This window comes from Notechis scutatus, chromosome 2 (assembly GCF_049901735.1).
Source record: "Notechis scutatus isolate UNSWTSFEM ecotype Mainland chromosome 2, rNotScu1.2, whole genome shotgun sequence".
Taxonomy (NCBI): Eukaryota; Metazoa; Chordata; class Lepidosauria; order Squamata; family Elapidae; genus Notechis; species Notechis scutatus.
In genome coordinates, this window is record NC_142010.1 from 107,617,284 (window position 1) to 107,634,179 (window position 16,896).

Genomic DNA, 16,896 nt, shown 5'->3' on the forward strand with positions numbered 1-16,896 from the left:
TCTTTTTTTTTAAAAAAATTATACTTTACCCTTTATCCCTAAAAAAGATTCCTTTTTTCCCATCTAATTTCAAAACTTTGTAGCTTTTCTCCACCTTTTCCCTTCCTTTCTTCTCCCAACAAACCTTTCTACCCTCCCCCCTTCTTCTAGCCTCTGCCTTACTGGTTTCCCTTCTCTGTCGTGTTCCTTTTCCCTTTTGTTTACTATCATTATATTGAATTTGCACCTTATTTTTCCCTTTCTTAAGTGTTTTTTAAAATCTTAAGTCCTTTATTTCTCTTCCTTTCCTTCTTCCTTCTTTCTTGGTCGAATTCTGAGATTCATTAAAAATGGCTTCCTCTCCTTCTTCTTCTTCTGCTGTCTTCATCTGTTGTAATGTTTGTTGATAGTTAGTAAGCGCCATTTCTAAAAAAAGGAAGGCTTCTTTCAAACCATCTTTACCATTTTTTTTGCTTGCTCATATTCTTTTCTCAGTTCCTCAACAGAAAAAGCCATTATAAATCTTTTCTTTTCTTTTCCCCTTCTTTCTTCTTACAACAACCAGAATATTCCAAAAAAAAAATAAAACAGTCCCAAAGTTATCAATCAGTCCAAACCAAGGCAGAGTTCTCACTTTCTCCTCCTGGGGTAGTATCAATCAGAAAAAAAAGAAAGTCCAAATCTGTTTCTTAAAGTCTTATTGCAATATATTTCAGTCTTCAAATCCTTAAGGCATCTCCTCCAACAAAGTCTTAGCATACAAATATTTTTTTTTAGTCCTCTCCCTTCCCACTCATCACTTAAATCCAGTTTTTACCTAAAAAAATAGGTTTCTTAATATCAGCTTATTAATTCCATAGGGAAGGAGAGTAAACTTTCCTTTCAGCACCACCAAACTGCCGCTTTTTTTCTCTTCTAGAAGGTATCATTCAGAAAGTCATAATTTTCAGGAATTTTGTTAAATATGTCTTAGAGTCCTGGGAACCAAGAAAAACTTTCTCTTTTCAAAAACTTTCTCCACTTCCTCCTGCGCATTCTTACCCGGCTGCCAGCTTCTTTGTGGCGGCCATTACGGACCGCCGCTGCACCGTCTTGGGAAAAGGGGGTTCTGCCGGTTGGGGAGGGGGTCTGCAACACCCCCAAACCCCCCTCCGGATCCCCCCTATCTTCAGCTGCCCCTGCAGGGCAGCCTAGCTCCGGACCCGTCCGGATCGGAGCACCAAAAGCGGCTAGCGCGGCAGGGATCGCGCAGCTTCACGAATCCCTGCCGCTCGCGAAGCCGACAAACCGGAAGTTTCACACCCCCTACATTTTTAAATGGTGTTTCTACTCTTCCATTCTGAAATGGTATCGTTTTTTAAAAACTGTTCTAACATCTGAAAATAAACTGCAGGATTGCATATATTTTATACTGTTTGTTGTTGTGGTAGGTACCTGTCACTTTAAGCAGGAGAACAAACTTAAATACAGAAGAATAGAAGACAGGTTAAATATTGGGCTGGAAACTAGATAAGACCTGAGTTGCATGATTAAGGGAGAATGTCTGGGTTATATACGTTTACAACTTCAGATTTAAACTGTCTGTGGGCTTATTCCAATAAGCTCACCTCTAGTTTACAAAGTCTCAGTGAGCTAGTGGTAAGAGAGGAAGTGCTCCAGAACAAAAAGTATATTATATTTACCTTTTTTGTTATAAAACTCGATGAACCTCTGTTTATGGAAGTTTCTAGATCTATTAAAGAGGTAAAAAAATCAGGCTATCACAATTCAGCTTTTGCAGATTTCTGCCTGATTATAACAAATTTATGTGGTCATAACTTTCTTATAAATTATAAATAGAAAATTGTTTAGTAAAAAGTCCCATCCTTTTTACATGCATCACAATGAGATTTCAATGACATGAGATGCGTCTGTAATCAAATGGTTGTGGGTAGCATCTTGGCCTTTATGATTCCCCTTTTATGCCCAGACATTCTTGGGAGTAAAATATTTGCAATCAACCTTTCAATATTTGCCTTTCTGTGCTTTAACAAAGCCAATAGCTTTTTCCAATTAAAAATGGGGAAAAGCATAAAAAATCTACTTAAACCAGTCCCAAGAGCACAGATCAAGTTTAGGGCTCGTCTAATTTAAAACCCCATAAATGTCCAATTGTATTATTGAGGAAGATCTGTTAATTGAGGAAGAAAAGACTTGCTAAGACCTGGTCATTTCTGTTGAAGTCCTATTCTGCATTTATTATCTTCCTTTGATATAAAGAGTAATTCAACTTGAGGTTTGAACTTATTTTTCTTTCATTTAAAAGAGAGTGCTTATAAAGATCATTTCTGCTCCTGAGAGCGGTGCCAAAGATAATTACGTGCAGCTCTGAGCGTAGCATGCTCAGAGCGAAGTTCACTTATCATCTGTCTCAAATCATTACAACACAAGAGATTGTTCAAAGGAATAAAATTCACAAGAGAAGAAAACAACAACAACAATATCTTCTTGGATTTCCTCATCAGCAGGGGAACTGAAGGCAAACTAGAAATGCAAGATTATTGAAAAACAACTTATATTAATCAAATGCTCCATTACCAAAGTAACAACCCAACCTCCCACAAGAGGAGCTGTGTAAGAAAATTATTCAGCCAAATACAAACACACTACAGCAACCCAAATCATCAGAAAAAGGAACACATTACTAAATAACAGCTTCCAACAAAATGGATATCCCACACAACTTTATCAAAACATTCAACCTACTGCAGCCCAACCAATCAAGCAATAACACTAGGATAACAAAGGATAACACTACTATACATCAAAAACATCTCAAAACAACCAGTACAGTTTCTCAACTTTCAGGGAATAACAGTAGTACACAGCTCAACTTATTGGTTTGACCTTGACTGCATTGTGCTTTTGGTTAATTTATTTTATTGGTTATTTTATTTTTGATTCTACATAAGCAAATGCCTAAGGAAAAGGGTAGAAGCACTTTTAAATCCACATCAAAATATCATTCAGAAATAGACTGAATTCATAGGGGTATGAGTAGGAGGTAGAGCAAAATTGTTGTAAAGTCTATGCAAGTATTTCACCCTGTTATTGAAGAATGAATTTACTTAAACAGATGACATTTTAATATTCTCCAGTGAATAAGATTATGAAACCTGCTGCAGCTCAGTGGAATATTTTGTAAAAATACAGTCTGTATTAATTAATTATGATATAATGAGTTATTTTAGACATAAAGGGAGCTTTTATATATATTTAAATAGTGAGCAAGAAAAAACATATGAATGTTTGTAGGCCTTATTTTCTGCCATAGGGAATTGAAATAATAATCTGAATGCTACTAAATTGTAGATTATCAACCTAGTCATTCTAAGTTCTGAAGATCTTACATGGAAAAAGGATAATGTGTTCTCATTTAAAAAGGGCTTACAACAATCCAATATAGGATTGGACTTTTCATACCTCCTTGTGCTGCAGATACTCAAGAGTACATTACTAAAGTTTTTCTCTTTGATGATTATTGGGGGTTTTTTCCTAGAAGAATGTAGAATCTCTAAGATTCAGAAAATAGTCTACCTCTCTCAGACAAAATCAGAAACTTCAGCTTAATCTGAAATAAAATCATGTTTCACATTAGCCACTGAGAAAATAACTATATTTGCACAATATAGTCTTGATTCATTCTGGATTAGGTATTGTGGAGTCTTCTTTCTTTCTTTCTTTCTTTCTTTCTTTCTTTCTTTCTTTCTTTCTTTCTTTCTTTCTTTCTTTCTTTCTTTCTTTCTTTCTTTCTTTCTTTCTTTCTTTCTTTCTTTCTTTCTTGACATTTCATTACCCAACTAGGTAACATCATCAGAGCTCTGAGTAAACCACCAAGCTTAGAGAGCACCTAAGACTCCACAATTCAACCTGGAGCTGCATATATTTTCTTCTATTGGAAATAGATATGTTTGGGTTTATCATTTTTGAAACAAAACTGATTTGGTATGGGCTAATTTGAAGTTCTCTTTAGGAGAAAAAATCTATAATGGGAAAACATTGAATGGCCTCCTCCTTCATAGCAAGAAGAACAGACCTTTTAGGGGACATTATACCTGCCTCATTTCAAACTAGATACCTCCAGCGGTTTCACTAGAATAGGTTTTTGAAATATTGAATGTGAAATTCTTGAGGCAGGGAGAGCAGAATGGAGGAAATGAAAGAAGGAAACAAGACGTTTGAAAGAAAAAAACAAAAAAGTATATCTGCCTCCTAAAGAAACACCTTTGGGACAACCATGACATGGATGACTGAGAATCTCTACAGACTTTTAACTATGCAGTTTGGGATGAACATCCTTCGAATGGTGTGGGAGTATGAACAGATTTCCAGAAAAATGGCAGACTACAGGAACCATTAGCACTACTCAGGTGACCCTGAGGACACAGATAAACCTCCAAGTGCTTCAATGACCCTCAATGACCAGCTGTCTGCAAGGAATATAAGTCCTTCCATTCCCCACCATCTAGTCAGAGCTGAAGAAGCTTCTTGGATGAGAAGCAAAACATCTTCAAAGAAAAAAAACAAAAAAGTCCAGTTGCCTTTGAAAAAGCACCTTTGGGACAGCCATGACCTAGATGATTGAGAATCTCTACAGACTTTTAAATAAGGAATGTTGGTGGGTGGGATCTGCAAAGGTAAGATTCTGGAGCCTTGAAAGAAATGGCCTTTGACTGAGACACTGAGGTGATAAAATATATATGGATCTTGTTTTAGAGAAGGGGAAAGACAAAAGACATCTTTTTCTAATTGGCCTTGCATACATAAGAAATAGTTCTTTGGTCACCAATACAAAAGAATAGAAGTATTTTGAATAATTTTGAAAAGCAGGAACTACCCAAAGACCTAATAGATCACATGATAGGTAATAAGAGGACACTGAACGGCTGTCTAAGCCATTATTAAGGGCCCCTGATCCAAGCAGTGATGTTGCAAGGAAGGAATGTGTAATAGAGAGTTTTATATCCAACTAATCTAAAAAAATGCTTTAAAAAAAACCACACCTAGGGAACTGAAGAGAAAACGGAAAGGAAGGGAAGCTAGTTAAGAGGGTATAGTATTGCACTTGGCTCAAGATCCAGAAAACCCTCAGCATGATCCTTTGGCTCTTAGTGTCACCACTAAATGTCTAATAAGTATAGCTTTGTGATAGAATAAAGCAATTCGTGAAATTATAATTTGGGTTAGACCAACAAAGGATTTAAAAGCCTTGAAGCTCTTGGTTTCCTTCAAATGGAATAATTTAATGGAATGAGTTCACTCAGGATGCTTTTATAAAAAAAGTGTTGGCTGTTTTTTTAAAGTAAAATATTGTTTCTGCTTCTTGGGAATCTCTTGGGAAAAACTTTTGTGCTATGTGTTAAAGATAATTTTTATGCAATTGAAATTCATTCCAGCGCAGCAAAGGCGTAAGAGAAGCCCTCCATTACTGAAACTTAGGCAGAGTTGCTCCTGCATTCAGTTGTTTTGAGGAGGTTCGTTATTTTCAGTGACCAATAGACTCCACTTCTCCTTTTGAACATGGCTCTAGCAGTCCTTCAAAACCTCAACATCTGCTGAACAGTGACAGCCCCACTACTGTGTCAAGTTATGATATGGGGATGGCTTGTTTCCCAAGATCCTTGGCCTCTGGGAAGATACTTACTTGGAGATAAGATGAGGAGAATCTACAAAAAGCAGGAAAGTGATAATCCTTCTGTCCTCTTTCTCTCTTGAAAATCAGAATAGTGCTGTTTGTAGGTGAAGGGAGTTAAACTTTAATACATCTAAAGGTTTCATTTTAGTGGTTAATAAGGAGTAGCTGCAGGGACACTTAGTTTCTCTATGTGTACCTAAATACATCCCCTGTAATACAATTGAATTGCATTTCAGTCACATGTTGCATATATTTAAATAAATAATACTTTCTCCTGCCAATCCATTCATATCTTTGCCCTCACATCTAAACTATCAGAGTCAGAATCTTCCAGCGAACCTTCAGGTCAGATCAGCCTAGATGTTGCTTTCAATTGAGAAGCTTAAGTGATTATTTGTGCTAATCTTTTAAATGTCAGCCTGTGTCCTTTATGGCAAGCATCACAAGAAGTTAAATGGATTAGTTATCAAGAAGATTCGAAAGGGATCAGACTGAGGAAAGTTGGTGATTAAACCATCGCAAAGACATCAGATACTGGAGAGCAGACTCTGCCCTGTCTCTGCCTCCTTGTCATGATTGGTTTGAGAGTTTGAGAAGTGGAGATGGCAGCATGGCTACATGATTAAACTGATCATTTTGCTTTATATACCCTGCAGAAACTTAATTGAATCACCTCAGTAGTGGGATTCAATTTTTTTTTTACTACCGTTTCTGTGGGTGTGGCTTAGTGGGCATGGCAGGAGAAGGAAACTGTAAAATCTCCAGTCAGAGGTGGTATTTGCCAGTTCTCCGAATTACTCAAAATTTCCGCTACTGGTTCTCCAGAACTGGTCAGAACCTGCTGAATACCACCTCTAGATCATCCCAATTCTGCAACTAACCAAACAAAGGCAATAAATAGCAATAGCACTTAGACTTATATATCGGTCCACAGTGCTTTACAGCAGTCTCTACGCGGTTTACAATGTCAGCGTATTGCCCCCAACAATCCTTATTTTACCGACCTTGGAAGGATGGAAGGCTGAGTCAATCTTAAGCCCGTCAGGATTGAACTCTAGACTGTGAGCAAAGTTAGCTGGTAAAACTGAATTCTAACCACTATGACACTTAGTTCTGTTTATTTTAATTTACTAAATTCCCTCCCGGAGTAAAGATTCAGAAGTTCAGGATATGGGGAAGGATATTTCTTCTATATTATTTAGCAGTCAGATGGATCTCCTCACTTCTTTCTCAGCCAGCTTCCATTTTATTTACACAGCAGGCAAGAACAGATAGATTTTTGCATGATTTCCCCCCTATTGATAACATAAACCAATTAATTTCTTCTATGTGTTTTTCTCCTTAGGTTTTCACTATCACGACATCTACCAACCTGAAACTCACAACCAACATTTTGCCTTCAAGTAAAGATGTTCTCAAATCAGACTTGATTTCCAGATTCCTCATTCTAGATTTGAAATAGACTTCTGCTACATTCTTCTTGGTGGGATCTAAACTAGGTTCCCCAGTCTTGAGATCCCCAGGTGTTCTCTACCCAAGTGTTAATTAGAGTTGACCCTGTTTTGTTTCAGAAACCAACCAACCTAGGCTAACTACTCCCAACAATGCTTTAGGAGTTGTTCCTTTTAATCAGTCTTAGACTAGCTCCTCTCCATCTCCTTCTCCTCTCTTTTAGGCTTGGCTAATTTTGGTTTTTCTCCTAACTGTTCTCTTTTCTATAATACCCTGATTTAGAAAAATACATTTTGGAATTAATTCCTTCAAATTACCCTTACTGAAAACAAAAAACGAAAAAGCAAAACAAAAATTTTCTCCAAAATTGTGGTTGTAGTCTCTAAAGTATCAGATTTTTCTTTTTTCTTTTTCTTTTTGTTGGACACCGCAATACCCTGCATGCTTATGTGCAGTTGAAATCCATGTAATAAGTATGCATGAATATAAATTAGGATTTTTTGTAATTTGCCATTGGGAGGAGCTGGATAGTTCTCATAAACTCTAAGAAAATAATGAGTTTCCTCTGTTACAGTGCTGTACAAATCCAGTGAGTGGGGTGAAGCTTTGCAGTGTTTAAATGATGAAAGCAGCTGTGTCTTTGTCTAGCTTTACACGGCTGATTTGGACTCTGTTTTCTCCTCATGTGTATACATTCACAGCCATATTAGTTTTCTTTTGAACTAGAGAGTGGAAGGGGTAATAGAGGTTTTAAAAGGTAGTAGCATCTTTTTATTTTAAATATCTTTATTAAATTTCAGAAACAAACATTTAAATACAAACTAACATAAAGGCAAAAAGAGGAAGGGAAGGATTTTTTTAAAAAAGAACTTGTGCTGTCCTAGTATATTATGCTTGGTAAAGGCATGTATTGTTCTGGACTGGAGATTTTCTAGTTACTAGTAATGGGATAATCATCCCCCCCCCCCCCCCGAGGTGGTATTCAGCAGGTTCTGACCAGTTCTGGAGAACCAGTAGCGGAAATTTTGAGTAGTTTGGAGAACTGGCAAACTACCACTTTTGACTGGAAACTTTACAGTATCCTTCCCCTGCCACGCCCACCAAGCCACACCCACAGAACCAGTAGTAAAAAAAAAAATTTGAATCCCACCACTGATCCCTCCCCTCCAATTTTATAATATTGAAAACCAGCAAATGCCTTCCTTCATGACCAAAAAAAATCTCAAGGTTTCTCCTGCTGCATGGAGAAAAAACTAGAAAATCACTTTCCATGTCATACTGGAGATGACTGTTGTTCCTAATGAGGCAATATCTATATTTCGCATGAAGTAAAAAAAAAACCAGTAATGGCCATGCTGTGCATTGACATGTAGAACCTGGCAAGGTAAAAGTATTAGAACAAAACTCCCACTAAAAAAAAAAAAAAAGATGCAAAGCACACCTTCAGTTAAATGAGAAACATTGCAAAAATGTCACAATTTCAAAATGCCACAATTCTCTCACAGCATTGCTACAGATTACTTAGGATATTGGGGTTTTTTAAAATCACAGGATAAGAATACTAGTATTAAAGTGCTTATGGCTATGTTTTTTGGAGGTCCCCAAACAATTTCAAGGGTCCTTGAAATCAAAATTATTTGCAAACTATTGAAGATACAAACATTTAAAACAATGGCACTCTTCTCTCTCTTTTTTTAAATTTGTTAAATATATATAGGGCTTTTTATGATCAATATTTTATTTATGTTAACATCTAATGAGTTTAATACAGTTATTTTTACATGGATTAATTAATAAATATTCCATGAATGCATCAATTTCAATTTATAATATATGGAAAATATAAATATTACCCATATATACCAAAGCTCTTTTGGAAGTCCTCCATAACTTTTAAAAGTAGCAAGTGGTCGGTCCTAAGAGCAAAAAGTTTTTTTAAAAAACCCCACTATTTATGTAGTGATGACAATATTATAGGTTGCTTTGTAAAATGTTTTGTGCCCCAAAATGCTGGATCTCATAGATGAATGAATGAATAGGGTTTCAAAGAAATGAATAGGGTTTGCACAGACACTTCTTACTGAAACTTTCTGTCCAGCCATGAAGCATGGCTCTTAAAGAACCTGCTTTAATTCTTGTTTATGTTAACAAACAAATGCTACACATCAGCTTTATTACTGCAGAGATGCTATATTATATTCTCTTTGATTTATTTTCATTGAACAATCTTTATTTTTTGTTTATGTCATGTTCAGGTAGTCCTCAACTTACAACAGTTCATTTAATGACCATTTGAGGTTATAATGGCACTGAAAAAAGTGACTTATGACCATTTTTTACACTTATGACCGTTGCAGCATCCCCATTGTCACATGATCGAAACTCAGATGCTTGGCAACTTGGCAAATTTATGAGTTGCAGTGTCCCAGAGTCATGTGGTCCCCTTTTGTGATCTTCTGACAAGCAGAGTCAATGGGGGAGCTATATTCATTTAACAATTGTGTTACTATCTTAACAACCGCATTGATTCACTTAACAACTGTGGCAAGAAAGGTCATAAAACGGGACAAAATTCACTTAACAAATGTCTTGCTTAGCAACAAAAATTTTGGGCTTGATTGTGGTTGTGGTTATAAGTTCAGGACTAAATGCCTGTATTTATAATATTGCCACATAATATTTGACACTAGAGCTGTGCATCTTTAAAAAAAAAAAAGCTTTGGAAGAAGTGTTTTGGACTGTTCTACTATTTATTAAAATGACCCCTGAGAGAGAAGATGAAACATTTGTGGGGAAGAAAACCCTAAAGAGGGACTGCTTTAAGATTCATATTAACATTAATGATTCAGTTCCATAAAGCAGTCACAGCACTTTTTCCTCAGGTGCAAATTATATATTTGGAATTATTTCTGAAGCACAGAGAACGCCGCTTGACATGATCAGTGAAGAATGTGCTAGGGGTAAAGGCAAACAGATTTGAATGTGTAAGTGCGCATAAAGTGGTTTTATCCACAAGACTCACAACTGTCAGTCCCGAGAAATCTACTGGACAACATGTACCCAAGTTTTTAGTCCCTATATATGAATTTAGCTGATACAAATTCAGTAGAAAGTCAAACATTTCCCTCAAATTCGATTTCCACAAAATTGCCACCTGCCTTCCAGCTGAACCATAAAACAAATTAACACATTTTTTTATTCATACCCTTATCTCCCAAATAATTCTGCTTAGTGAATACTGTTCACAATACGAATAATAAAATTTCAAGAAGCAAAACTTACAGTGACATATCACGGGTTGTATGAAACACATAAGATTCCCCCCCCCCCCGATTTACTATGATGACAAATCATCAAAACTCTAAACCCAGCATGTATCTCTTCTACAATCCCTCCCTTTCAAATGTAATGCTTGCTTTCTTCTTCTGACTTTGATGACAGTTGATTTTGGAAGTGTGCTTCTTTCATCATGGGCTATTACTTCCCCCTGGAATGGGTGGGAGCATAAAAGTCTCTGTACAATGCTGGCTGGTTGTTGACAAAGATCTCCCGGAAATCCTTTGAAATCGGTTCCTTCTCTGGAAGTAGTTGCGGCTGCTGTGAAAAGAACGCTGCCTGTTCCTCAAATATTCTTTGTAGTTCTTGGTCAGTAAGGTGTAGAGGAAAGGGTTGATGCAACTGTTGCTGTAGGTCAGGCAGGTGGTCAGGTAGTTGACATTCCTAGTGGCTTTAGGAGACATGGGAAGAGGCTCGTAGTACTGGAAGATCAGCTGCCAGATCCAGAATGGCAAGAAGCAGGCCCAGAAGACCAGCACAATCGTGAAGATTAAGTAGAGGACTTTTTGGTTGGGCAGCCGCTTGGTCTCTTTCAAGGAAGTGGTCTGGGACACCCAGTAGGTTCTTGCTAGTCTAACGTAGAGATACCCAATGATGACACCAGGGCCAACAATGCTGGTGCAGAAGAGAATGGTGATGTAGATCTTGTAAGACAATTTGCTCCAGGTGGGGAGACAGATATCCTTTTCCCCTTGTACCAGCTGGATCATGATCAGCATTGGCAGAGTGAGAAGCAGAGATGCTACCCAGATAATGAGGGCAATCGCTTTCCGATAACTCTTTGATCTCTTCACAGTGTCCAAAGGTTTCAACACTGCAAAGTATCTCTCTGTGCTCATCACCATCAAGGTGAAAATGCTAGCATGCATGGTGAGGAAATCCAAGCTGAAAAGGATTCGGCAACCTGTATCTCCAAAGTACCATTCCTGAATGAAATAAGTCCCCACAATGAAAGGGATAGTGAGAAGGTAGAGCAGGTCTGCTAGGGCCAAGTTGATGATGTAGATGTACATGGAGGCAGAGGACCTCATGCAATGGCACATCACAACCAAGGTGTAGACATTGCCTGTCACTCCAATTATGCACATAAGAGACAGGATGGTCCCAATGGTGCAGGTGGCTACAATGTCCTCCAAAGAGCTGGCAGAGAAGGCCTCACCCAATGTGTTGTTGGAAGAAATATTAGGGTTACTCCTGAGCAGACTGCCAATTTCTGTGTCTGTGGCCACTCTAATGGTGGAGGAGATGGTGCCATCCATTCTCATAAAAGTTCTAGCTTTACATGCCTTGAGCAATCAACAGCAAGCAATATTTGACTCTTTGAAGAGAAGAAGGAAGGAAGTACTGTGTAGCTGAGATTAATTTATGTTGAAATGTCAGAAACATCTGTGATCTTCAGACTTGTATTTATTCTAGAGAAAGGGCAGAAAAGACACTGTAAGGCAGAATAATGCAGTGCTATAGCTTTTTTGTTTCTTAGGCTTTCTTTATTTCCCAGGCTTATTAGCAGTTGACAGTTTTTTTTGGGGGGGGGGAGCGGGGGGGATGTTTGCCTGCTTTAACCTTTTTTTTTTCAATTTATTGTTTGTCCAGCTCTGGCCATCCAGCTATCTTTAATAGGAAAAAAAGAATAGCTTTACTGGGTAGTTGTTCTAAAGCATTTGCCACTAGAATCACTGCTCCACATCTATATAGCCGGAATGAAAAAGTCTAATAATTATAGCCACCATTATATTTTAGTAAAAGAAACCTAAATGGCATTTTGTAAACATTAACTCAGTTCATTAGTGAATTAACTGCAAATACAATTTCTTTGTGGCTAAGGATATAACTAGATATGACGCTACTCAAGTTTTCCCTGGTCTCATTTCTGGCATGACACTGCTAGAATTAACCACATCATTCAGATCTGACTACACACCTTCCTCCTGCTTTGTTTTGCTTTCTCTTTTGAATCTCACAAAAAGAGTCCTTATCTTCAAAATCTCCGATGTCCTTATTCTTACCTTCTTACCTCTTACATTCCTCTAAACATTTTCTGCTCCTTCTATGACTCCTCACTTTTTCCTTTACTGCTTGATAAATGATATGTCAACTCTCCTTCAGGATTCTGCCACATGACCACCAGTTTTATTTCCTTTTAAGCCCCTGTTCAAAACCCACCTTTTCAGGGAACTTTTAAAATAGTTCTGTATTCTAATATGCAGCTCTATTAACTTATACTGTATGCAACAAAAAGATTTTTCCTTTGCTTATTCATTCTTCAGTTTCTCTCTTCCCTCCATTTTCTTAGATCTATTTAGATCTTAGATCTATCTATTTTAGAGTGTAAGCTCCTTGGGGAGCTGGGCTTATCATATCTGCTCCATATAAAATGCTATGTACATTGACAGCACATTATAAACATCAGTAATTCATAATATCTGTATGGTATGAAATATGGCATGTCTGGGGCAACCTATTGTTATTTTTAAAGCAATTCAAAATCATAGTAACTGTGTTTAAAATCCATGTTCCACTCAGCACTGTTGCAGTAGCAATGGGGTACAATTGCAGCTTGATCTCTATCAGCCCTTAGAAATTACCTTCCACAAATTTGTTTGGCCTTGCAAACCTACTGACCTAGAGGCTATCAGCAAATTTTATGACAGTAAATTCCATATAATTATGATAATCTGCCTGGAGTTCATTTGAATAATTTGTTATCTTGAGACATGAAAGCTTCAGCTCCATGAAATTGATTGGCTGTTAATCTCTCTCAGCCTAGCTTACCTCACAGTATTCATTTATTTGCTGTATGGCTTCCATGCAAATTTGCAAGGACTTGAATGAATGCCCAATAAAATTCACCTTGCAAATGCTGACTTATAGGATCACACACACACACACACACACACACACACACACACACAGGGGGGGAGGTAATAAATCAGACAACTGATTAATATAAATGAATAACTAAATGGGGATGTGGATAATACTGTAAGATCTATTCCCAAAGCAATATTAATTTCAGAGGGAGATTTATGGAAGAAATAATTGATTCCCTGTTCAGGCCCAACAAGTCTCACCCTGCCAATACATTCTGCTCTATTTGCTTTTAAAACAACAGCAGCAATCACATCTTCACCCTCCTGTATGTTAAATGTATTTAAGTTTATGACTCTTTTGACCTCAAGTATTATAGCATTGGTATTCTGCCAAAACGATTCTAGGTTTACTGTATCTTTGGACAGTTTGGAGAAAGATTAAAAAGATCCAAACAACAATTCCCCTTCCCTCCCACCAAGAGAACAGAGCGACTCACTGTGCTGAACTGATTTTACAACTGAATCAGTTTGTCAAATCAAATTTTCAGCATGCCCGGGAAGGTCTAGAGAAACACCTCAGCAGACACTGGATATAGCTGAGCTTTACATTTTACATTAACCCAAGCACATCACACATTTTTTCAAGCTACTTAGAAATTTATCTTTCATCTCAGTCAGTCATTCAGTCAGGTAAACCATCCACATTTCAAGGGGTTGCCCAAAATAAAGGGAGAAAACAGCAAATAAAGTAAACATATAAAAATCTAGAATCAAACCTGACTTCAGTGAAATCCAGTTGATGAGGTTTCTTCTTGGGCAATAAAATAAAATAAAGGGGTGGTGAAAAAAAACCAGCAGACTTGGCCAGAATGTGACTAAAAGATCTTTGCAGACAAAAAGAAGCAGCCTGGGACCCAAAAGCTTAAGGCATTTGGAATGGGTGTGCGGAAAATAGAGAGGGAGAGCCAAGTATGTTTGAAATCTGTGCCCTCCCAATCTCCACATTCACTTGTGCTTGCTATTTATGCTGCTCGATGACGCTCAGCATTGTGGAACTGCCTTTGCACAGCGCTAGGTAGGGTTACTTTGAAGAGAAGCAACATTTCAAAAATCGGAGGCAGCCCTCCGCTGCTGAGTCCTTGCTGGCCCAAGAGACGGCGAGTCACATAAATGATCTGGGCTGTTTCTTCCTCTCCAGAAGAAGCTGGGGAGCCATATTCCAGCTCCTTTCCCTACATGGTGCCTGGGTATCTCTCTATTCATAGCAGACCCTTTGTGAACAAAAACAGTGTTAGTAAAGCATTTTTTCCCCTCAGGGAGGGGTGTGTGTGTAATTTATCAACAAAGGTTTTTGGTACTGAGTTTAAATCTTCAAAACGGCTGAGTTTTGTATGGGTCAGAAGCCTTACAAGTGTACTCTTATGGATATTATAAAGGACCTATCATTTTGATTATGAAAAACAGTTCTCTGTGGAAAAACAGTTCTCTGACTTGTTCTGATCCCTTTGTATTCTTAAAAAAAAACTTATGACAATTTTTTGAGGGGGGGCAAGAGAAAGAGGGAAAAAGAGAAAAAGAGAAAGAGCAATTCTTTGTTTCTTACAAAAAAAAAACCCCTCTTTTATGTAGGGCCCCAACCACATTGTCCTCCTTCCCCTCTTGTGTAGTGTACTCATTGTGGACAGCATGATGATTTGGTGACTCCAATAAAAAGAGACAAGGGAAAAGAATCAGCTTTCTTGGTGGTCTATTCATTAGGGAGTCTTGGCTTTCTCTCTTCTGAGAGCCTTTGGATAGAGACATTCTTATTCCCTGAAAAAATGGCGAAAGCATCATTGTTTGATGGTGCCAGCAAACATTTCATGTAACATGACATCCTTGGTGTTAATTACTCTCCCCTTGGTAGAGACAAATTTGAAGGCTTCTAACAAGACCTGGGAATGAAACATCCTTCACTATGTCCGAAGTTTTGCAGTTCAGAATGCAGTGATATAATCCAGATAAACAAGCTGCTTAGAGTCTGCTCTTCTGAATACGATTGTGGGCTTTTCCACATTACTGCCTTAAGCTGTAGAGTATACTGGTTGGAAACTGAGCCAGCTTAAGATATCCTCTTCTGCCTTTTGTTTCTTCTTCTGATTTGGTCATGCTGATCTCCTGATCTTCTATCCAGATTGTGTTTACCCTGGTTCCATTTTTTTCCATTGATCATGTGGTTTCCATGGACAGATGTTTGTATGAGCCTTCTCTATTGTCTTCTGTCGGCCATCTTTCCTTATGGTGCACTGACTGATGGATGGTTAAAAATAACAACATGGCTCTCCCTCTTTTCCATTGACATGGGTTTCCTGTGACATGAGTTGAAAGGGGAAACATGTTGATTGATTTATATTTTAACAGACTAACAGAATTGGCAGGGACCTGAGAGGTCTTTTAGTCTAACCCTCTGCTCAAGCAAAAGACCCTGTGATGGAACACCAACAACTTTTGGAGGCCAACCATTCCACTGACTAACTGGAATGATTAATTCTAACTGGAAGGGTTAATTCTAACTGTCAGGAAATTTCTCCTTAGTTCTACATTGGTTCTCTCTTCGATTAGCTTCCATCTTGTGCTTCTTGTCCTGCCTTTGGGTACTTTAAATAATTGAGCCCCTCTTCTTTGTGGCAGCCCCTCAAATATTGGAAGACTGCCATCATGTCACCCCTAATCCTTCTTTAAATAGTTCAGTTCTTGGCAGAATTCTGGTCTATTTCACCTGATTAAAAGAAGAGAAAGACTGGTTGGTGTGGTGCCCACCTTGTACAGTTCCTCAACGAAAATGATTTAAAAAGCAAAACAACAGTAGAAGGCAGTAGCCAACATTCCTACCACACTTTACGGTATCCAATTTGCCTACATGAAACGGATCACAGCAGGACACCCGCCGTGTGTGCTGCCAGAAGTAAAAAAAAAAAAACATTGCTTTTGACACGTAGCAGAAAAAGATGGTCAGAGGTTGCCTTCCCAGTCAGTGGAGGGCTGGTAGAGAACACAATGTACATTCCTGCCATCAAGAAAAGGTCTATGGCCCATACTCCCACCAGGACAACAGCTTCTGTCCAGAGATGACAATTCCATCTCTTTTGCAAATGTGCCACATGTGGCTGCTTTGGGACAGCTAAACTCATACCGAGGGAGAATATTTTCTAATACTGGAGGCTTAGCAGAGTTGGTATTCAGCAGGTTCTGACCAGTTCTGGAGAACCGGTAGCAGAAATTTTGAGTAGTTCGGAGAACCGGCAAATACCACCTTTGACTGGAGATTTTAAAGTATCTTTCCCCTGCCATGTCCACCAAGCCACGCCCAAAGAACTATTAGTAAAAAAAATTGAATCTCACCACTGGGGTTTAGAGTTTAGGTTCTGGAATAGGGACCTCAAAGAGGTCTTTCTTCTGTTGATTATGTGGCTGTGCAAAAGGAAAATCTGGAACGAAAACTTTAGAGGAAGTTCCTTAATGTAAATAAATCAGTCGTTTGTTGTTCTTGTTGTGGTGAGGAAAAATACCTTTTAAAAATCATATAGTTGAAAAAAGGAGAAGCAATAACATCAGGAGTCAAAGCTGTGGAGCAATGCTTTTAATGCAAATGAATAAATCATTATT

The 16,896-nt window shown here is 38.0% G+C and overlaps 1 protein-coding gene and 1 long non-coding RNA gene across 3 annotated transcripts; one reads left to right on the forward strand and one right to left on the reverse strand.

Annotated features, from left to right (window-relative positions):
- The first annotated feature begins 2,286 nt into the window (after positions 1–2,286).
- LOC148132164 (uncharacterized) lies at positions 2,287–7,073 on the forward strand. Its single transcript, XR_015747645.1, has 2 exons — positions 2,287–4,636; positions 6,999–7,073. It is a non-coding gene; the product is annotated as an uncharacterized LOC148132164 (long non-coding RNA).
- Positions 7,074–9,812: 2,739 nt separating this feature from the next.
- On the reverse strand, positions 9,813–14,245 carry UTS2R (urotensin 2 receptor). Of its 2 annotated transcripts, none has more exons than XM_087955692.1 (2): positions 14,028–14,245; positions 9,813–11,853 (listed from the first exon to the last, which is right to left on the reverse strand). In XM_087955692.1, the coding sequence occupies exon 2, from the start codon at positions 11,704–11,706 to the stop codon at positions 10,573–10,575; it is 1,134 nt and encodes a 377-aa protein (XP_087811818.1). In that variant the 5' UTR covers positions 11,707–11,853; positions 14,028–14,245; the 3' UTR covers positions 9,813–10,572. The 2 variants fall into 2 exon arrangements, with proteins under 2 accessions (XP_087811818.1, XP_026523019.2); XM_026667234.2 differs by having other exon boundaries at positions 9,945–11,853; positions 14,033–14,167.
- Positions 14,246–16,896: the final 2,651 nt, after the last annotated feature.

Bases quoted from the DNA above. Each gene is read 5' to 3' on its own strand.
- UTS2R (XM_087955692.1), bottom strand. From the start codon at position 11,706: ATGAGAATGGATGGCACCATCTCCTCCACCATTAGAGTGGCCACAGAC.